The following is a 24025-nucleotide window of genomic DNA, read 5'->3' on the forward strand; positions in this document are numbered from 1 at the left end:
CCATGCATGGGGCAATGAGACTGCAGTAGTGAGTCAGGCTCCGTGCAGAATGGATGTTAATAAGAAATTAAAATGGAGGTCTGCTTATTCAATACCATTTAATATGATGTCAAATCCCTTATACAGCACTTCCCACCCCAAGCACTGAAGTTACCTTGTCACATCCTGTTGTTGTTTGTTCTTGGGTATGTGTGCATAGTTCGGGATCGTGGAGGGGTATGTCTCATATAACTTTGATTAGCTACTTGTTCCTATTTATCACATGTGTTTATTCCAGTTTTCTTGTCTCTTCAGACCTATTTTCTCAGCACAAACCTTATTGAGTAATTACGACTTTGACTCAAGACCCAGTATAGGTCATCTTCAGCCATGGACTAAAATTGACAATATATAGTGTAAATACAATCAAATTAACACTTTAAAAATATTATGTACATATTACAAATTATTTTTAAACGCCTCCGTGTCTCAGGCGGCAGCGCATCGGCCTCTCACTGCTGGGTTCCGTGGTTCAAATCCCGGTCACTGCATGTGTGAGATTTGTGCTGGAAAAAGCAGAGGGAGGGGGGGCAGGTTTATCTCCGGGTACTCTGGTTTTCCCTGTCATCTTTCATTCCAATAACACTCTCCAATATCATTTCATTTGATTTGTCAGTCATTAATCATTGCCCCAGAGAAGTGCGACAGGCTTCAGCAGCTGACACTATTCCTATCCTTGCTGCAAGATGGGGCTTCATTCATTACCTGGTCAATGACTGGAAAACAGATTGTAGGTTTTCATTCATTCATTCATGCAAATTACTTTACAAAAAAGGCAAAAATCTCTCAGTCTACAATACTATAATTAGTGGATCTAAAGTACACTAGTCGAATTTTGTTATGTGTGACATTGCCATTGGTATTAATCTAAAATGAACACTCCTAACAAATTAAACCTGTGCATGTACAATTAAAATATTAAATCTGGACCTGAGCTGTTACACTAGTGTTGAAAATTAAAATTACTATTTGTGTGCTTAGTTGGTAAAAGTCTGCATTGCTGAGTAACATGTATCGGTGAGCTGTGTTTAAACAAGTATAAACACAGTAAGTAGACTTGGCGATGGTACGACTGAATTTAATAGAAGGGATCTTGCAAAACCAAAAGGGCTTGAGTCAAAGTCGTAACTGATGAGCTGTTTGTCAATAAGGTTTGTGCTGAGAAAATAGTTCTGAAGAGAGAAGAAAACTGGAATAAACGCATGTGATAAATAGGAACAAGTAGCTAATCAAAGTTATATGAGACATACCCCTCCACGAACTCAAACACATACCCAGGAACAAACAACAATAGGATGTGTCGAGGTAACTTCAGCGTTTGGGGTGGGAAGTGCTGGAACAGCCGCCATATTTGCCGGACCTGTCTCCGTGTGATTTTGACCTCATCCCCAAAGGGAAATAACTATTGCGTGGGATGTGTTTTGGGATACAAGAGGACGTTGTCAACACTGTGAAACATGATACTGTAAAATTCACACATGGTGAGGTGAGTGACTAGTATTCAACATCTTGCATCGCTGTCACAATCCAGGGGACTACTCTGAGAAGTTTCTGTTTGAAGGTTACTGTACTCTTTGAGAATAAGCATTATGTAGCACAAGGATTTCCTGGCTGACTGTTTCCTCGCTTACACCCGGTAAACCTACTCGACATTATTCATACATTCCACAGCACCGTACGATCCCTGCTCCCAAACGCATATTTCCATTTGTTTGCTATCTCCCACAAAAAAAAAAAAAAAAACCTTGTATGTATGAGGTGTGTTCGAAAAGAAACCAACTTTTGAAATAGCTCGTCAACTGGCAGAGCGAACATGCTGGGGCTAGTTAGCACACATAGCAACAGATTTAGACAACAAACTGCCATTTGCAGCATTTCGCACTCACCGTTACCTGGCGAGGTACAGCCCGCTAAGTGAGCACGTGCACAAGCTGTTCGTCGGATTAGTGCCAAAGTGACAATGAAAGATTTTGAAGAACAAAGTATGTGTATGTGAAATTTTGTTACAAACTTGACAAAATTTCATGGGGACATGACATCAAAACAAAGGTGCAGTCGTTGCACGCATTAGTCCGTCTAAGATCTAGGTAATGATGGTTGTATTTTTTGACTGCAAAAAGGCATTATCCATCAGGAATTTGTACCAGATGGTCATATGGTAAACTAGGAAATATACCAGGGAATTCTAGCATGTTTGAGGGATGCTATACGTAGGAAGAGGCCTGAATTATAGGAAAACCAGACTTGAATGTTGCATCATACAATGCGCTCCTTGTCCGCAGGTGCCCCATTCACCGTATTCACAGGACTGAGCCCCAGCAGATGTGTTTCTGTTTCCCAAACTTAAAACCACATTGAAAGGGTGTAGTTTCCAAACCATACGGGGAGATTCAGACAATGCGATAAGAGACCTGCGCACCAACCCAGAAAGTGCATTCCAGGAGGCTTTCCAAAAATGGAAGAAATGATGGAAATGGTGTATTGCCGGTAGAGGGGTCTACTTTGAGGGGGACAGTGCTTAAAATTTTGAACAATAAGCAATAAAGATTTTATAGCAAAAGTTTGGTTCATTTTTGAAAACATTTTATATATAACTAACAGTGGATATGGAAACCAGAGACGGTAGTCTGACGAGTTATTTGATACAACAGATGTTTTAATTAAGATTCTGCATGGTAATGGAGTACTATATATACATATACACTGGCTGACAAAAAAAATTAAGCACCCAGGAGAAATGGTCCAATGTTATCCCAATTTGGTATACATGCATACCATTGATGTGAGAGTAAAAGATTAGATTTTTTTTAAATAATTTTCTTTACGTCGGACCAACACAGATAGGTCTTATGGCGACGATGGGATAGGAAAGGCCTAGGAGTGGGAAGGATGTGGCCATGACCTTAATTAAGGTACAGCCCCAGCAAAGATTAGAATTAAAAGGATCTGTCATGTGTAGAACGCCACCAGAGTGCATTTGTGATGGCATTGTCCTGTTGTTGATAAGTTGTTACCAGTCAACTGCTGTGAGTGAGACAGTTAAGCAAGACATGCAGAGAGGACTACGTACAGTACGAAGCACATGCGATATCTTGCAGATGCATTAGACAGACTATCCACCAATTGACAACATTTGACAGAGGCTGCATTGTGGGACTGCATGAGGCTGGTTGGTCATATCGTGCTATTGCCAGGCATGTGGGCCATTCTGATGTCACAGTGACCCAATGTTGGACTCAGTGGGTACATGACGGCACCCAATCACCTCATGCAGGTTCAGGTCGACCAAGAAACACCACCCCAAGGGAGGACCACCATATGGTGTGCCAATCATTGCAGGATCCCAGAATTGCAGAATTGCAGGATTCGGCACCCGGTATCCGCAAACATATGCTGGAGACTACAACATCCTGCAAGTTCCCGCACCATGTCTTGACGACTTGCATCCGCCTGATTCTACCACCCCATGCGTCGGTTGCCATTGACACCAGAACACCAACGCCTGCATTGGGAGTGGTGCCTTGCCTGGGAGGCATGGACAGAGGATGACTGGCATTGCATCATGTTCAGTGATGAGCTCCATAACTTCTGATGACCACTGTGTGCGGGTTTGGCGTCGCAGAGGGCAGATCCTGCCCATATTGTGAAAAGGCACACAGGCGTAATACCTGCCATCATGGTGTGGGGAGCCATAGGATATGCATTCAGGTCACCTCTAATAATGCTTCGGCAGACTTGGACGGCACAGCGATAAGTCACAGACATTCTGCGCCCGCACGTCCTTCCCCCTTATGGGGACACTGGGACACTGTTCCAACAAGATAATACACGTCCACACACAGCACACGTGTCTGTGGACTGCCTAGAGCATGTTGAGGTCCTCCCATGGCCAGCAATATCCCTGGACCTCTCCATCACTGAAAACGTGTGGGATGACATTAGAAGGGGACTCCGTCCCAGTACCAACCTGCGGGATCTGGAGGGACAGCTGCAACAAATGTGGATGAACTTGCCTCAGGAGAGGATCCAAAGGCTGTTTGACACCATTCTGAACTGCATAAGGGCATGCATTGCGGTCAGAGGGTCGAGGTGCACGACACCCTACTGATCTGATGCCAACATTCCACATCTGTAACTGCCAATGCCCTTGTCTCTTTCATCCCAAATTGTAATCAGTTCAATAAAGGCACATGGTCTTTCAGCATATATAGTTTCATTCACTTTCAACCACTCCTTCTGGGTGCTTACCCTTTTTTTGTCAGGCAGCTTATATTAGTCTATTGAGCGATAACTGGTAGGGGAACTACTCACTGTAAATAAATTGATGCAATCTGTAACCTGAGCATAAGCAATACAGACACATCATTACGGATCACTAGTAAATTGTCATAATAATGAAATGGTGTATGGCTTTTAGTGCCGGGAGTGTCCGAGGATATGTTCGGCTCACCAGATGCAGGTCTTTTCATTTGATGCCCGTAGGCGACCTGTGCATCATGATGAGGATGAAATGATGATGATGATGATGATACACCCAGCCCCCGTGCCAGCGAAATTAACCAATGATGGTTAAAATTCCCGAACCTGCCGGGAATCGAACCTGGAATCCCTGTAACCAAAGGCCAGCATGCTAACCATTTAGCCACGGAGCTGGACGTCATAATAATAATAATAATAACAATAATAATAATAATAATAATAATAATAATAATAATAATAATAATAATAATAATAATAACAACAATAACAACAACATCAACATCAACAACAATAATAATGTCATTATTCATGTGCAGTGAATGACTATGAGAGATCAGTTCTTTTTTGTGTGTGCTAATTCTGTACTGGTTAACAGAACTATAGCTTTTTATAAAATGAAAAATTATTCAACAAAATCAAGTGATGCAATCCATTCTCAGAGCAAAGATATCATATATAGTGTTTTAATATTCTTGAACGAAAATAGAAGAAAAGTCTCCAAAGCTGTGAAAAGCTTAAGGATGTAGGCAGAAGTGACAAGGCACATGTTAAATTGCTAGCAGTGTGATAAAGAGGATAAGGATGGAAGTCTAATCCCAATTCCAGGTAATCGTCAACCACATGGTAACACGACAAAACTTGATGATTTTAAAAAATGTGTTGTATGCCAAAAAAATTTTAGTATTATAAAGTCTGGAAAGTAATTTCTAGTGGCGTTGTGAGGCATAAGAATGGTTTATAGTTAGGGAATAATGGAACATGTATATTATTGTATTTTGTATAAAAATTTTAACTTTGGCTGAAAATCTGTATATGTAGGATGGTAGCAGTAATTGCTCAAGACTATGTACCAATGGGAAAACAGTAGCTAAATCAAAAGAGATGGTTGAAGTTGGTTGGAAGTGTTGCATCAGGTAACTTGAAAACTCGAGGTACAATAGACAAATTTCATTGTAATGGTCCATATTGATAACATTTGATTAATAACTTTATTTTATTTAAAGTGTCCACCTAATCAATACACATCGCTTCACAAGTGAAAATATGTGTCATTTTAAGGTCTAAGCATAATATGGTACATGTTTCGTCTTACCCGAAGACTTCTTCAGCCATAGCGTCTCAACCTATGGGCTTGAAACTGCTACTGTCACAAAGCAAAGTGCTTACAGACTCGGAGTCTGTCAGCGAACAAGACAATGCTAGGGACATCTTACAAGACTGAATCCAGAATGAGGGGAACAGGAATCACAGATGTGGTATAGCGAGTGACTGGTACTGGGTAGGTCATGTGGCAAGAAATAACCCAAATGGTCCAAAGCTAAGTTACAGTGGATACCCCAAAAATCAAGGAAAAGTGTAGGCCAACCACAGACAAGATGGCATGATGACATCCAACATCATGTCGGGAGGAGCTGGATTCAGACTGTCCAGCAGAAACTGGCACAGAAATTAGAAGAGGCCTATGTTCAGCAGTGGGCATCTTCAGTCTAACGAGAAAGAAGATTATGGAGAAATTCTACATTTCCTCTTTTAGCCCCCGTAATATTGTTAAGAGCCTAGAGTACAACCTGGTTATCTCTGAACTTTAAAAAATGAGTTTAGAGAAATTCTGTTCAACCATTTTCTCTGTGATATTGTAACAAACAAAGAAACAGACAGACATAAATTCTACTTTCAAATTTTATATACTTATTCTGAGACAAAAACGAAGTCTGAGATAAAGATTTGAATCCTACAGACGAAATTGTAATTTTATTTATAGCCTTTAATCGATCTATTTAGCAGTATCATATGTATATCAGACATAATTAGAAATTAGAAAGTACCTACCAAAGCAAAAATCATGATATATAAATCATATTATTTGCCAATATTGACCTATGGATCACAATGTTGGACTTGGACAAAAACAGATCTGAGTAGATTACAAGCAACAGAGATGTGCTTTCTGCGAGGGATCTTGGGTAAAACAAGGAGGGACAAGATAAGAAATGAAACCATACGAAACATGCCGCTACAGATCAACCCTCTAGACACAGTGAAAAATAAACTTTCAGTAGAACTTTCAATTCTTGATGTGGATCGCTGCCACGGGCTAGGGCGCCGAAGTCGAACGTCTGCTGAAGTGGTCTCACAGGGAAATCGACCGATCATTATTAAGTTCCTTCGGTACCATGATCATGATCGAGTGTGGCATGCGAAGAGAGCTCTGAAGGGTAGTGGGCTCATGCTAACGGAGTCCCTCACAAGTGTGAGAAAACATATCCTTAATCAGACAAGGGATTTATGGGGACTGCAGAAATGCTGGACTCAAGATAGACGCATTTGTGTTTTAAGAGAAGATGGAACTAAATCTCAAATGTGCACGATGGCACAGTTAAAAATCATTGCAGGGAGTAGAATGTAGTAATTAGTTTATATGTGTGTGTAAGTCTGTGCTTGTGAAAGTCAGTGGATCTACTCACCAGGTTGCTCGGGTAAGATCATTTTACATTTTACTTAATTATTTTCATACTGCTTAGTTTCATATGTTTCTTGACCAGTACAATGGTAATACCATTGACCTGCATTCCTCTCCGCACCCCTCACCCTCCCCTTCTCTTTTGTCCCTACCACCTTCAACGGGACTTGTGTTGCAAGATCAGCTTAGCAGCCACCCATAGTCGTTACTCTGTTGCCATCTAAATGGCCAGTCATTATTAGCTCATATGGAAGAAGTATAGGACATTTTTGAAGTGAACAATGTACATATTATTGGAATCAGTGAAAGCTGATGTGTAGACATGCCGTCATCGACAGCTAACCTTGACGGATACTCAATATTACATCATGACCATATTGACAAAATAGGCGGTGAGCTTCTACTTTATTACAGAAATGACCCAAAATGTAAGATCATTTCTACTTCTGACCCAGGACTTACATTGCGACCGGAATTTGTTTGTAGAATTAGACTGCCATAAAAAGATATTAATAGGGATTGTATACAAGCCACCTAAAATAAGACAGACTGATGATTTTGAAGAGGCATTAGCAAATCTTATCTCGGCATACAATGACATTATAATCATGGGTGACTTCAACACTGACCTTTTGAAGCAGACTAGTGACGAGAACAATCTACTGAATTTAGGATTTATTTTTCACTACAAACATGACAATTTTACTCCTCAATGCTACTAATCACGTTCATTACTCTGACTACACAAGTCATACCTTAATTGATCTTCTTGTGACAAATCAACCTCAAAAAGTAATTAAGCACGGGCAGATCCCTGCTCCTGGCATCTCTTCACATGACCTATGTACATGTGTTATTCTACATGAATACCTAAGTACAAATCACGCTACATTACAATATGAGACTTATGACATATGGACCGGAATAAACTACGCCACGATGCATATAACTTGCCTTGGGATAGTATACGTAATTTTCAGAACATTAACTCCAAAATAAACAAATTCAATTCACTGGTACTGGAAATATTTGATAGGCATGCACTAAAGAAACAGGTAAGAATCACCCGCCATTCTTCTGTGTGGCTAACAGCCGAGATATCTGCTATGGCCAGTCGTGACAAACTGTACAGACGATACAGACAGACGCATGACACAGATGATTTCGAGCGGTACAAGATTCTGAGAAACAGAACCATGCAGTTAATTAGGAATTCTAAACATGAATACTTTCAGGAACTGATGAACAATAACATCTCGAGACAAAAATGGAGTAAATTACGCACGTTACATATAGGTAAAGCCGTAGAGCAACATGTACAAAGCTATCGCTACAGGCTTTAAATGATCATTTTGCATGGCCAAGAATAGCCTCTACCTCCTTCCCTAAACATTCATTACCCTTGTTACAACAGCAGTCTGTGTATGAGCAATTCTCTTCCAGAAATGTCAGCTTGAATGAAGTTAAAAAGGTGTGATATACTCTATTACATCTAATGCCACAGGTAATGATGACATTCCTATATCACTTATTAAGGATGTCTTAGGAGCTGTTCTGCCAATACTAACTCATATATTTAACTACTCCCTGACAAACGGAGTGTTCCCAGATGTTTGGAAAGATGCATTAATTAGGCCCATCCCAAAGAGCTCCTTCAGATTATCATCCAGTATCCATCCTACCACCCTTACCCAACGTGCTTGAACGTCTAGTTCATACACAAGTTACTGAATACCTTACCAAGCATTCCCTCTTTAATCCCTTTCAATCCGGCTTCAGAAAAGGACATAGCACTGCGACAGCTTTACTACGTGTGACAGATGATATCAGACGTGCAATGGACCAACGGAACGTGACTGTACTGACATTATTAGATCTCAGTAGTGCCTTTGACACTGTCAACCCTCAGTTACTATTGCAGAAACTTCGAGAGCTAAATTTTAATAGTGTGTCACCTTGTTTCTTTTCATCTTACCTTGAAAATCACAGGCAACGTGTGACAGTTCGAAATTTGAGTTCAGGATGGCAAAGTAAGACCCTTGGTGTCTTTCAGTGGTCGGTTCTCAGACCACTGTTATTTATCATCCAAATTAATGATATATCAAAAGCTCTTAAATTCTGCAAATTGCAAGTGTATGTGGATGATGTACAGATTTACTATCATTCAAAACCGAGAGATATTGATACTGCAATTACTAAAATAAATTCCGACCTTCAACATCTTAGTGACTATGCAAATAAAAACAGTTTATTAATAAACCCAAATACGACTCAAGTTATAATTATCAGTACCAGTAAAAATCTCTATTCCCTCAAGCAACAGGACATCCCCAGAGGTGCCAACCTTTGAAGTGAATTATCAGTAATCGCCCTCTGCCCCCGAAATTTTTTTTTGAGTCAAGTCCAAAGCATGCTCCTCCCTTTTTGATAATGACACCACTTTTTCCTTCCCCCGAGAATCTCTTTGAAAGTATATAATATTACACAATAAATTTGCACACAACCTGTTAGTTCTGTGATAAAACGTTCCTTGTAGCTTGTTTTTCACGCAGCAGCTGCTTTTCAGTCTAGTTTTTCTTGAAGCATCCTTTCCATTGTGATGACATTTTCGTCTTCTGAACCATAAGCGATTCCAGTGCAGATGTGCTTAATGTAGGCCTCACTTCTTTCTCAACTTTCTGTCAACTGTCGGGTACACTTAACACAGCAAATACAAAATTACTGAAGGATTTATAGTGGAGAAGAGCAGTGCCTGAGCTCCTTCATTCACAGTGAATTTTACAACTCTTATGGGTAGCAAAAGGTAGTCACGATCGAATAAGTATTGTTGCCAACTCACAAGCATTGAAATGAGGATGATTTAGGAGAAATGTTCAATCCTTTCGAGCTTTTCTCCTTTTCTTTTCTCCATAGAAAATTATTCTCCTGATAATGTCAGCTTTTCTGTAATAATTTCCCCTTTGACCATAATTTTGTAATCGTGAGGTGAAATCCATAATAATTACGGACAATCCATAATAGTTGGCACCTCTGATCTCCCCAATAATTTTAAACAGTAAAATCATAACCTACTTTACTTCAGTGACTAACTTAGGAATTATTATGACTGAGACCCTAAATTGGACTTAACAGGTGATAAACACATGTAATAAAGTACATAAATGTTGATATCCCCTAAAACGGTTCTCTAATGTATTCTCTGTTTGATTTAAAAGTACAAATAATGTGCTCTCTTATACTACCTATATTTGACTACTGTGACACTGTATTGACTGAAATAACCTGCGACAGTAACAAGAAACTGGACCAGAGCCTGAACAGCTAAGTAAGATATATCTTTAATCTGCGATATGATGCTCATATATCACCTTATTATAAGGAGTTGTCGTGGCTTCGAGTGCACCCGCGCTGTGAACTTCACATGTTATCACTTCATGGAATTCACTACCTGCAAACATTAGAGACAATCCTTCTCATCGCAAGTTTAAAGTGGCTTGCCGCGAGCATTTGCTGAGTAGATCCCGCTAACTTGCTGGAAAATTGTTGAATGAATGAAGGATTGAATGAGATAAATGAATGGATTACTGTAGTTACATAACTTAAGTGTACTTTATTTAGTGTAATTTTAAATTAAGGATTTTATCATTATTATTGTTATTGCTATTTTATTTGTACTCAAAATTATAAGTTATGTAAACGTATACTCTTCTAGCGGTTAAGGGTAAGAGAGGGCCTTGAGCCCTAACTTCACCACCAATAAAGGCATTATCTATCTATCTATCTAAATGAAACTATGGAGAGAAATAGGCTGAAATAGTTCGGCCACATTAAAAGAATGGGACAAGGAAGATTATCTACAAGAGCTCTGGAATGGACAGAATTTGGAAGAAGACCAATTGGAAGACCATGAACAAGATGGAGGGATCATGTGGAGGATGACGTAAATTGGAGAGGACTACAGTGGCAGACAGTGATGAACGATAGAATGTGAGAAAAAAGAGAAGATTGGAAGGGGCTCTGCAAACGACCTGCATAAGCAGAAACATATCAGGAAGAAGAAGAATAGAAGAAGAAGAAGATATGTCCAGAGGGCAAAGAAATTATCATCTACTGAAGAGGGATGGTATTTCATGCAAAATTTAGAAACTCCAACTGTACTGAAGAAAAACTGGTACAATCTTTGAGTTTGTTTGCATTAATGTAAGTCTAGCTGTAATCATAAATTTTTCTTAAATTGGTAGATTATTGAAGTTCCCTCCATACCTGTTTGTGAGGATAGATCAGTACACGGCATGTGGTACATTCCTGACCAATATTTGCCCAGCTGTTAGCGGACATCCACTTCCTCTTGCACTTTTTGCACTTGAACTCCCCAAAGCAGCGCTTATCTCCTTGGTATGGAGTCCTTCCTTCGCGTTTGGGCCGAGCCTAAAAGAATAAATAGATTACCTTTTATTTCTGTGAGCAATGTACAGGAGAATAAAATACTGATCATGAACACATTCATAGAATAATGAATTTGTTGAAATAAAGCCATAAGTAGATAGAGAGATATGAGTAGAGCCCGGATTTCCATGCAAATGCACGTTTTTCAATAACCTAGCTACACTTCTCAAACTTTGCAAATATTCGTTTTACGACTTAACAATTCCAAATAACCGTCCTTTTTCCGTGCATGTTTGCATGTTTTGGCCATTTTAGGAGAAAATTCATGCATAATGCATATTTGGAAGATTTTGGATTAAATAACGAATATTTGGACGTTTGATATTGCATAATATGACTTTTATTCTGATTTTGATGAATATAAATTGTTAACATGCATGATAGTGCCATTTCTGAATGTTAGTGTGCAGAATTTGGGACAATTTTTCCACGTTATAGGCTATAGTATGTCTATTACTGAGAGACGGAGAGAAAGTATTCCTGGCATCCTATGTGACAATCAAAGTTAGTAGCCTACATACGGTACAAGTCCTATAATCCAATTAACCAAATACTTTCTTATCTGTTGCTTGAGTAAATAATGACGTATTTTGGAAGTCCCCATGTCGATATCTAATTCTTAGAAATAAAGTGTCCCAGTTTTACAGTTGTACATTGCTACAAATTGAACCGTAAATTGTGCATTAATCATTGACGGCTCATTTTTCGTCTGCTAGACGAACAAAAGAAAACTTGTATCGCACTTCTGTGGCGCCGCGTTACTGGGATAGCAGCTTAAAAACTCTGGTTTTTCATTGAACCCTCTACCGTTGTTATCCTGGAATGTCCTACCCGGAACTCTCGCTCGTCACACGTCTTTGATATCGCAGCAAGCAATCGTTACCAGTTACTGAGGACACTCAAATGTGTCTGCAATCATCGCACAGAGAAGTAGCTACTGCAGCTAGAGATAAGTTGAACAAATTAATTAGTTCAAATCCTGATTTTGAATTCGTCCAGTTTATAGAAGATGTATTGTGGTGAAAATGCAAAATATACAATTTGACCTAATTTTGTTCAAATGTCTTCATTGAAGTATGCATCTATCACTTCCTGTGATGGAAAAAGATAATTTTCTGTGCTTAAGAATGTGCTGACAGATAAACGGATGGGCTTAAATCAAGACAATTTGGAGAAATTAGGGTAGTTTCTGTACAATGTTTCAAAAGGAAGTGAATTTTGATGGTGCATATTTTCCAGTTTATTGCGCATGTTTTGCCATATGATAGTGCATGAATGCATGCATTTTTTGAGATTTGATACTGCATGGAAATCTGGGCTCTAGATATGAGAATAGGAACGGATAATAAGTTCAACGTGATGCCAAGTCAGTATGAAAAGAGCAGACAGGCACAAAAACATGAAAACACAAGAGGATTGGGACAATCTTCACATCTTTATACACTGTCGTCTTCATACAAATTGGGCTCTCTCTTCAAAAATAGCAGATTTTCCACCACCATATTTCTCTGAATCTTTCCCACTGACAGTACAAACAGGTGACACATTAAACAACAAGGAAAGAAAAATGTAGACATCAGTACTATATTTTAGTGATGTACACAAAATTTCCTATTTATCTTTGCAGGTAGTTGGATTTTGGAAGGGCGGAAAAAGTCCATTCGACACTCCATGTCGTATGATGTCGGCATGTAAAAGATCTCTGGTGACACATTTGGTGTTTACCCGACAAAATTCATTAAATCTCAGCCATAGACACCCAAGAGAGTTTCGGTTTACTCGGTCTGCCATCTAGTGGGGGCCTAGAGTAAAACGGAACGTCGAAATTGACGAGCAGACAGCCAGATGGCATCAAATTGAAATGTCTGCACATGGTAGCTGAGGCCATATGATTATTATTATTATTATTATTATTATTATTATTATTATTATTATTATTATTATTATTTCAATTTAAAAAAGAGGAGTTCCAATCTTCAGTGTGGGGCGGTTAAATCCACTAACACCCTCCCCCTTGCGTTCGCCGCTGCCTTCTTCTTGGTATTCTTAATGAACAGCCCTACTCTACACTCTGCCCTTCCCTTTTTTAACACCTGTTAAAGTAAATATAATCTCCTACCTCCCCTTACCCAACTTCTAACACATTCAGACGCATCCTCTTTGCTGACTCAGCCAGTTCTTCTTTCTTTCTTTCTTCCTTTCTTTCTTACATCTTCATCCATTCCCTTTTCCAGATTCTCTCTGGGTAGGGTAGTGTACCAAAGCCCTCCACCTCACTCGATCTTTCCACCATTCCTTTTCAAGTACATTATTGCTATCGACTCCTCTATTTGCAATACAGTCCACAACAGAGCTCCTCAATCTCATTCTAGGGCATCCCCTAGGCCTCTTTGCAGTCTCTGTATCCATGAATGTTCTCTTTGGTATTCTCTCTCCTGGCATTCTCGTCCAAACTATTTTAGCTTTGCTATATCAATCTCTTCTTGAAGTTTACACACTCCCACGCTTCTCCTTATTTCCCATTTCGTATTCTATCTCGTCTTTCCCTGTATGCTCCCCAAGAAGCTCATTTCAGCTGCTTGTTTCTTACTTTGGTTCCGCTTAGTCAACATCCAAGCTGTTGAAGCATACGTCAGTATAGATTTATAATAGGACAAGTATAAAACCTTCTTGCACTTCATCGGTACATATTTGTTCCATACAATGCCTTTCACACACTGGTAGAAACTTGCTGACTGCAGTATTCTTAAATCAATTTCTCCATCCAAATTTCCATCTTGTGACATCATGCTGCCTAAATATTAAAAAATTTTCACTACTTCAAGAGGTTCATTTCCTCTGGATTTTCTTTTACCTCTCGTCATGATCGAAGTCTTGCTTTCTGCATACTAATCTTCATTCCAAAATTTCTTATCTACTCATTCCATAAATCAACTTGTGTCTGTACTTTCTCTTCATTATCTCCCCTAACTACAATATCATCAGCAAAGAGCATAGACTTTAATTGCTCACCCATCATCTTCTTCTTGATATTATGTAGAATTCTATCCATGATGATAATGAAGAGTAAGGGAGACAATACACTTCCCTGTCTTAAGCCTGCCTCAAGTCTGAACCATTCAGTTTGACCCACTTTGGTTCTAGCACAGCTTTTGCAATTTTGATACAATGCTATTACCATCTGCATTGTTTCATTCCCAATCTGTGCCTCTGTCAATGTTTTCCATACCAAATTCCTTGGGACACAAGTCATATGCCTTTTAAATATCTAGAAATGTTACTACCATGTCCTTTCCATCATTTGACGCAATATAAATATTGGGTCAAATGTGGACCAGCCTCTTCTGAATCCATACTGGTGTTCTGCCAATTTTCCCTCTACCCTGTCTCTTATTTGTTTATCCAAGATTCTTTCAAGGATCTTAGCTGTATGAGGTATCAGTGTCACTCCTCTGTAATTTTCACAATGCTTCCTGTCTCCTTTATTGAAAATTGGTATAATGACCCCTTTCGTCCACTCTTTTCTCTCCATATCACTTTGAAGAGTCTATACAACCACTGTAGACCAACTGCTCCTGCTGCTATTATCATTTCTATGGTGACCTCATCAATTCCAGTTGCCTTGCCTCGTTTCATTCTTTTAGTGGCCCACTCAATCTCTGCCATGGACACCTCGTTTTCCTTATCTTTCATCTGCACTAAATCTGGTTCTTCGAGTTCTCCTTGTAGTGAGGTATTTTGCACGTTGTAAAGCTATTCAAAGTATTTTCCCCACCTCTGCAATATATCCTGCTTTTGTGTCATCACTTCCTCCTATTCACCTGGGTTTTTCATTTTTTTACCCGCTGGAATAAGATCTTTTTGCTTCCGGTTGTATCTTCTTGCAGAGATTCAGTGAGTTTTTGCCAGTATTTCTTTTTCTCTCCTTGAATCACCTTGGAGAACACCTTGCAGTGCCTGCATTCTGTTTTGCATTCTGTTGTTCTGTTTCTCAGCCATCTTTTCCAAGCTTGTTTCTTCTGTTTAACTATATCTTTTACCCTGTCATTCCACCAGGGCATTTCTTGATCTTTCTTCTTTCCTGATACTCTTCCACAGGCATACCTGCCAACTTTCCCGATTTAGCCAGGAGACTCCCGATTTTCGACAGCTTTCCCCGCCTCCTGATTATTCTATTATTTCTCCCGATTTTAGCTTATTTTTTGGTGAACTTCAAACATTTTCTTAAATCCTGCCATTTCAGTTTTGTACGCTTATGGCCGAAAGTTCTTCGCTCATTGGCCGCTTTCAAATTAAATATCGAGATTTATTAATATGAGAAATGCGCGCGATAGTGCGATGTTTATTGAAACAAGACCGACTACAATTTATATATGTTCATGTTCGTTCACATCAGTCTAGTCGATTCAAGAGACTAGTAGCTAGATTTGGAGGTTTTTTTTAGTAATTTAGTGATAGAATTTCAAAAATAGCGACTTGTGACTTTTCTACATATTTTAGGAGCAACTTGGAGACAATTCTGGTGAATTTTAATTTATTACTTGATAAAAATAGCATTGCGCTTCGCATAATCACACAGGCGAGTGATGCAATATATTAATCTATGCATCTGCTAAGTGATGGCATCTAAGTGCATGACTGATTCACACGTGTGCAGCACGAGTTCATACTGTTTTCGGAATGCTTATCAGAGACCGATCATCTCACTCACATACTTCCCGTGAGGGAATAGAGATGTGTAAGTTTTAGCCTTGTAGCCTCGTATAGCAACAGTCGGGTTTTGAGATAAGTGTTATAATATGTTATAATACTGCGCAGGACATGTACAGGGTCATCCGTTTGGATGTCAGAAAAGTATAACGTTATAGCTGTTATGTTAATGCATATATATCTATGCAATTTTCTGTAATGTACATGACAATGATGGGAGTTAACAATGACTCTCTTTGCAACAATGACTTCCGCGAGACAACGCAGCATAGTTCATAGTGCAATCACCAGATGTCAGGTACAGAGGCGGTACAAGTTAGCACACACGCTCAGTGCTCAGTGTTGATACAGAGTTGAGTGAAGATGGTCATTACACCAAGCAACGGAGCTCGACTCAATTTTGTTACGATGATGTGTGAGCGGCAGGAAGGTGATGATCAATGGTTAACTGCATCATTTGGAGAACAGAAAATCCACATGTCTCATACAAACTCAAAAGAGCCAGCCCTAAAGTGAATGTGTGGTGTGGTGTGACCTCTGAGAAAGTCTATGGACCATTCTTTTTTGCGGAAGAGACTGTTCACGCCGTCGATTATCTTGACATGATCGAGCAGTATGTGGTCCCTCGATTACAGCAAGATGGAATACTGGACACCATTATCTATCAACAGGATGGTGCTCCACCGCATTGGGCTATCATAGTGAGGGAACAATTAAACCTCATATTCGACGATCGCTGGTGCGGCCGTGGTGGACCTATCCCATGGCTTCCTAATACCATTGACCTAACCTCTCCAGCCTTTTTTGTACGGGGCTACGTCAAGTCGACAGTGTACGCACGAAGACCACAGAATCTGGCTGACCTACGGAGGGAGATTACAGCAGCCTTTCAGCAAATCACTCCAGAAATGCCGTGTGCCACGTGGCACAACATAGATTCAAGGTATCGTTTGTGCCGCACGCGCGATGGTGGACATGTTGAGTGCTAATGTGCTGTGACACAAACTCCAGACTCTCCTTAACATGTATGTACCGATAAGAAGCAATAAATGTGCATAGTTTCTTGTGTATAGCGTTTTACTTTTCTGACATCCCAAACGGATGACCCTGTAGAATGAACAGTTTTGAATTGCATCTTGTGATTTCTCCTGATTTTTCCCGATTTTCATATCAAAATCTCTGACTTTTGGTTTTGTAAAGTTGTCAGGTATGCACAGGTCTTTTCTGCAGACTCCACCATGACGGTTTTAAAGCATGCCCATTCTCCTTCGACCCTTCCGATGTCTTCCTAAGGTATACTTGTTTTAATGTGTGTCTGGAACTTTTCATTTATTTCCTTCTCCTGCAATTTCCACACCCTTAGCTTTCTCTGCCTAATCTCAGCCATCTTCTGTATCTTTCCCATCTTTAACTTAGCTATCACAACTCTGCGATCTTGTTCAAAAGATTCACTTGGGAGTGTTGTTACATCTACCAACATTTTCCTATTACCTTTCTTGACCAAAATGTAAACTATCAGAGTTTGTTATCCCAACTATATCTTGTTATCTTCTGACTGTTTTTCTTTTGAAACCATGTGTTACCAATGATCAGCTCATTTCTTATTTCTTTCTTTCCTAAGTCCCATAAATATTGATGGCTCCCCAGCAAATTCTATTTCCTTTTCCAAGATGTTTCCAAGGAGTCCCTCACCTGTCAAATGGAAGTAGGAGTCTGTTATTCCCATAGGTCTAATGTTTGCTTAAAATATTCTTAGCTCTGTAAATTACGTGTAGCAGGATACTACCCTAATCACACAGTCTCAGTAAGAATCTCTCCTCTAATGTGATAGGATCCTCTGGTGGACTGTACTGTTGTAGTTGCCTAGGAACAAGTAGGGCCATGACTATGTCCGAGGTGCCCACTCCTATTCCATAACACACATCAATCCATCACCACTGATCTGCAGTTAGAGCTGTCGCCCAGGTGACAGATTCTCTAGCTACAGGTATCCCAACTCTCAGGCCCACTTCAAGGCCACTCAGCCGTCGCCCATGGTTCAAGACATAGCAGTGACTACAGTAAACCACATCATAAACCACATGGTGATTAACAACAATGAACATTTTATTTAAGACCAATGTTCACTTTTTATTCTGCTGTCGTCGTTCCCTGGTAGATTGGAACAACAACTGAAAATAATAAAGGGACAAAATCTCGATATGGAAGTAGAGTATTCACGTGTAAGGAAGACAGCATTACTCACAGGATCCTAAGACTTATCTACGCAAATTTAGTTGTGATCAGTCTGATGGTATAGAGTTATATATAAAACAAACAAAATATCAGTGTAAGGAGAACAGCATTACCAACAGGGTCCTAAGACTTACCTAATCAGAATTTGGTTGTGATCAGTCTAATGGTACAGTTGTCATTGGCAGCTTCAACTCATATCTGAGTAAACATATTCTTCAGCAGTTTATATTTTCACACTCACAATGCTTTGTGAATATGTTTCATATCTCGTTTATCCTCTTTGTCATTGTTGTTCCTCTTCAAACACCATAACTGATGTACAAACAGCAAGTGTATCCCAGGATTGAGTGTTAATTCCAGCTCTTTTCATAGTATGCTTTATCTGATCCTTGAAATGCATCAAAGTGGCTCCATGAAGTCTTGTGCCAGAGCAGAGTTCACCATACTGGAGTTGACAAGGAAGCCTGGTTCCACTCATGCAATGGACATGCCCTAACCATCTGAGATGGTAACCAATGATGGTAACCTCAATGCTTATAGCATGTGCTTTCTCAAGAACTGCAAGGTTGGTGACATGGTCCTCCCATTTGATGTTCAAGATGGATCTTAGTTTTTTGCAGGTGGAAGCGCTGTAGCTTTTTGATATCCTGATGATAGAGGGTCCAAGTTTCACAACCGTAAAGCAGTGTTAATATGACAACACCATGCCAAACCATGATCTTGATATGCATTGTAAGGTCCTTACTGATGAAGACCAAATACTGAGTAGGCAGCACCAATTCCCCTATCCACATCTTGTGAGCATTTAGCATTTGTTCAGAGGATACTTCCTAGATATAAAAAGTGGTTGATCTGCTCCATTGGAGTATCCGCAATGGAGATATTGAAAGCTGGAAGGTTCGACCCAGGTGCAGGCTGTGCGAGTACTTTGGTTTTCTGAACATTAATAGAGAGACCAAAAGGATTGCAAGCACTCTTGAAACAACTGACTGACTGTTGCAGCTCCTTGGGTGTGAGAACAGGTGCGGCAAAATCATATGCATATTGTAATTCTGTAACAGAGGAAATCTTAGTAAGCTTTTGGGAATGAAGTCTAGCCAGAATGAACAGTCCCCCATCAAAGCAATATCTGACCTTTACACCTTTGTTGTCTGTAGATGGTCCATATAGTATAGCAGCTAGATAAAGAGTGAGAAGTTTTGGAGCAAGCACACATCCTTGTTTCAATCCATGAGTGATTGGAAATGGAACAGAGATACTATTTTGATGAATGATTTACCCAGACATGTTATCATGAAGAGCCTTAATCAGATCTACAAAATGCTGTAGACAGCCAAAGTGTTTCAGTAATGTCCACATTGCTGGTCTTGGGACTGTGCATTTTTTCTGGATTGCCGTGCACAGAAGATCATACCTGTTGTGCCCCTGGATGTCTGAAAACCACACTGAAACTCGGGTAGGATCCTTTTAGAAATAATCTGCAGGCGATTGAGCAAAATTCTAGTAAGAATTTTACCTGCTATAGATAACAATGATGTACCATGACAAATGAGAAATAAATGGTACACTATTCTTGTATATGGCAGCACTTTCTGGGAAAATGTCAAGTCTTTTTATATAATATGAGAATTCAAACATAGAACAGAGAATGGATAATTCAATGTCTCTATGCCAATACAGCTATTTGCTTTCCCATTGCTGCTCCTGTGGAACTACAGTTAAATAGAATATCCGTGAATCCGTAGACAATGTAATAAAAAGGCTGATGCATGGATAAAAGATAGGGAGAAAGGATTATCACAGAGTATTCACAAAGTGACAGGAACAGAGGGGTAGACATACCTAGAAAGCATCCTGCAGGGAAGGAGTTGAAGGGTGCAGCTGAACAATGGGAAAAGTGCCACTGAACACTTTCTGCAGGTGAGGCAAAAATAAATAACTGAAAAGACTTCAGCTCATGCTGCTTCCACCTAGGACTGACTGTGCATATGTCCCATTTTTCCATTCTACTTTGTGCGGTAAAACAAGGATTGAGAAGCACGTTCTCACATGAGAAGCACAATCCAACATGCTAGATTGTGAAACCTTTAATTTATTTTAATGATAGATTTGTGCCTCGTGAAGTGTCATATGATAAGACAAATATAACTCATGACTTCCTTGTATATGTTCACTTCTGCTAAAGGGAGGGATTTAGCTTGACCTGTGTGTGTATAAAAGAAATAATATAGTTACGCAAGAACATGTTTATAGTTAAGAACGTAAGTAACCATTGAGTTTATGGGTTCTTATATTAGATATGTACTACACAGCCTTGAAAATAATTAATAAGTAGAAAACTTACCATAGTTAGCACAATTTTAGCAGGAACTTCACCTCTCATTGAAACATACAATTGCCGAGAATCCCGCAATCGTTTCCTTTTATCACAAGCCCATTCTGAAGGATTGATAGGCCTTTCATGTGTTTTTTTTTTAGTTGTCTTTCATGAGTATGCGATAGTTTCATGGTATCCGACATACCTAGGCACCAAACAGGAATGAGTTGAATAAAGATTGAGAAAGCACAAACAAACGTGTTAGACTCGGGAGGAAGGAAAGCCCAGACTGCTTAGCGGGGACTGCATGAAACGACAGTGCTTTTATTGGCACGTGCTCCATTATTTCACTAGATACAAAATATAGCTTGTTCAACTAAATTGAGCCTGCCTCGCTTTCTAGTGGATTTCCTTTTTAACAGACTACGAATCACGTTAGAGGAGGCCTCAATCTCGATGTTCCACTGAAATTACTACTTTGCTCAAATTGGCGCTTGTCCTGTTGTTTAGCCGCACCCTTCCGTTGCTCTGCAGACACAAGTAGCAAGGACCTACCTGCGGGGAGTCCTTGATTTTTTTGTCCTTGCAGGAGTTCTGATGGCTCAAGGAAGTGGTCGGAGGACATTTGGTTTTCTTGCGGACAGGTGTCTCATTCAGACTCAGGTTTTTTAGTTGGGCTGCCAGATCACCTACAATCCAGAAAGAAATGTTTGTTAACCCACAAGAAGTAATAGTCGAGATGAAGAGAGGTACTCACCTTAACCTGAAGTAGGGGGGCTAGGCAGAAAAGAAAAGATATTGTACATTACTCCACTACACGGAAAAGCATAGAATCATGGATATGTAATCTTTGGTTGTTCCCCTCTTATTAGCCTATTTTTTCTTTTTTCTTTTATAATTTGTTTTACGTTGCACCGACACAGACAGGTCTTATGGTGACGATGGGATAGGAAAGGGCTAGGAGTGGAAAGGAAGCGGCCGTGGTCTTAATTAAAGTACAGCCCCAGCATTTGCCTGGTGTGAGAATGGGAAACCATGGAAAACCATTTTCAGGGCTGCTGACAGTGGGATTCGAACCCACTATCTCCCAGATGCAAGCTCACATCTGTGCGCCCCTAACCACACAGCCAACTCGCCTGGTATTAGCCTCTTATGACATTCAGGAGGTCCTTTCACTCCACCCACAGAGGAGATAAAATGTTCCGATAAGTTGAAAGAAATAGCATCAGAAGCCTCTGTGGCTCACGTGGCAGTGTGCCAGACTCTCACCGCTGGATACCGTGGTTCAAATCCCGGTCACTCCATGTGAGATTTGTGCTGGACAAAGCGGAGGCAGGACAGGTTTTTCTCTGGGTACTCTGGTTTCCATTCCATTCCTGACCCGGTCGAATGGCTGGAAATAGGCTGTGGATTTTCATTTTCATGTAGCATCATGATCTATGTCCAACAATATGGCAGCTGATCCTTAGAACAACATTCCGATGTCATGTCACAATATAGCCTCTCCAGTTCAGATCTATGTCTAATATAATGGTGGCTGTTTGAGCACACAATTTTATGGCCATAAATATTCACAAGATAGATATTATTTTTAAAAATTCTACTGCCTTTGGTGACATTACGATGTGTAAGAGGCTTTGCTGTGACCCGGACAAAATGCCAAAGACAGTGGAAACTCATTTAAAACACAGTGCCATTTGTACCTACTGCATATAGAAGGCAGAGTTCTGGCCAGGGGCAGTGTGTCATTAAGGGCAAAAGAGGCTTAGCCCCACCATATTTTTTGGACATAAACAGTTTAGACCGAGCTCGATAGCTGCAGTCACTTAAGTGCGGCCAGTATCCAGTATTCGGGAGATAGTAGGTTCGAACCCCACTGTCGGCAGCCCTGAAAATGGCTTTCCGTGGTTTCCCATTTTCACACCAGGCAAATGGCTGGGGCTGTACCTTAATTAAGGCCACGGCCGCTTCCTTCCCACTCCTAGCCCTTTCCTGTCCCATCGTCGCCGTAAGACCTATCTGTGGCGGTGCGATGTAAAACAACTAAAAAAAAAACAGTTTAGAAATGTTATATTATTTATATTTTAGATCATTAATTTATCGAGACCAAATTATTATCTGAGTACCACTGTTCTGAAGTAATTAATATGAGAAAATGAAAGTATGACTGTATTATGTGTTTTCTATGTTTATCCTGACACTGGGGCTAATTCGCTTTCAGTCTTCATGGTGATTATTGGTAACTGTTTTGAAGGTCAGTGAACCTTTGAGCGAGTGAAAGTTTCAATGCATTTAAGACGTCAAGCTAGAGGCTAGCTTTGACATGCCCGCAATAAGAATGGATAATGCAGACGAAGCTGTAGCAGCGGGTGTTTTGGCAATGTTATTGCAAACTCACTTATAATATTCTAAACTAATGTAACATGTTCTGGTGATCATTCACAGAGTGGAGCTTCGAACACATTTGGAATTTTAATTGACAGTTCAATTTGAGCAGTTGCAGAGTGGAGAGTGTAAGTTCTGGATAGTTAGTTTTTGTTAAACAGTGATTAGTATGTAGGGTATAAAATAGTGAATAGTTTGAACTGCAGGAGAATCAATGAGTGTAGTTCCTTTATAAATGAGGTAGGCCCTCACTTTTAAAGTATTTTATTATTAGCATGCATTAGAATGAAGCATGCCTAACTGTACAGGTACTGCCAATAAGAATGTAATGACAAAGTTTAATATTGGTGTAGGTATATAGAACAGCAGAAGAAACAAAAACTACATCAATAATAATAATAATAATAATAATAATAATAATAATAATAATAATAATAATAATAATAATAATAATAATAATAATAATAATAATAATACGCACATTAGCCCCACCTGCCGTTTGAGCCATGAGCCGCTACTGGTTGTGGCACATGGTAATAACATGACTTAGTATAGATAGATGACGAACACTGGTTACCTGAATGAATATTGAATTTTCACGACCGCATTGTAATCGAAACCAACTTTCAACTTATTAGGTCGTGTTATGTACATTTATTTATTTTTTTTTTTTTTTTGCTAGGGGCTTTACGTCGCACCGACACAGGTAGGTCTTATGGCGACGATGGGATGGGAAAGGCCAAGGAGTTGGAAGGAAGCGGCCGTGGCCTTAAGTAAGGTACAGCCCCAGCATTTGCCTGGTGTGAAAATGGGAAACCACGGAAAACCATTTTCAGGGCTGCCGATAGTGGGATTCGAACCTACTATCTTCCGGATGCAAGCTCACAGCCGCGCGCCTCTACGCGCACGGCCAACTCGCCCGGTATATGTACATTTAGGATGGGTTGAAGAGA

General features: G+C 39.9%; 1 protein-coding gene across 1 annotated transcript in view; it reads right to left on the reverse strand.

Moving 5' to 3' along the window:
• The window catches only part of LOC137500919 (zinc finger CCHC domain-containing protein 24-like), a 120641-nt gene that overhangs the window by 40032 nt on the left and 56584 nt on the right, over positions 1-24025 (reverse strand). Inside the window, exons 2-3 of the mRNA XM_068227626.1 lie at positions 21243-21376; positions 11243-11407 (exon numbers count right to left, since the gene is read on the reverse strand). Coding sequence (XP_068083727.1) covers positions 11243-11407; positions 21243-21376 — 299 coding nt within the window. The remainder of the gene's footprint in view (positions 1-11242; positions 11408-21242; positions 21377-24025) is intronic.

This window comes from Anabrus simplex, chromosome 1 (assembly GCF_040414725.1).
Source record: "Anabrus simplex isolate iqAnaSimp1 chromosome 1, ASM4041472v1, whole genome shotgun sequence".
NCBI classification, from domain to species: Eukaryota; Metazoa; Arthropoda; class Insecta; order Orthoptera; family Tettigoniidae; genus Anabrus; species Anabrus simplex.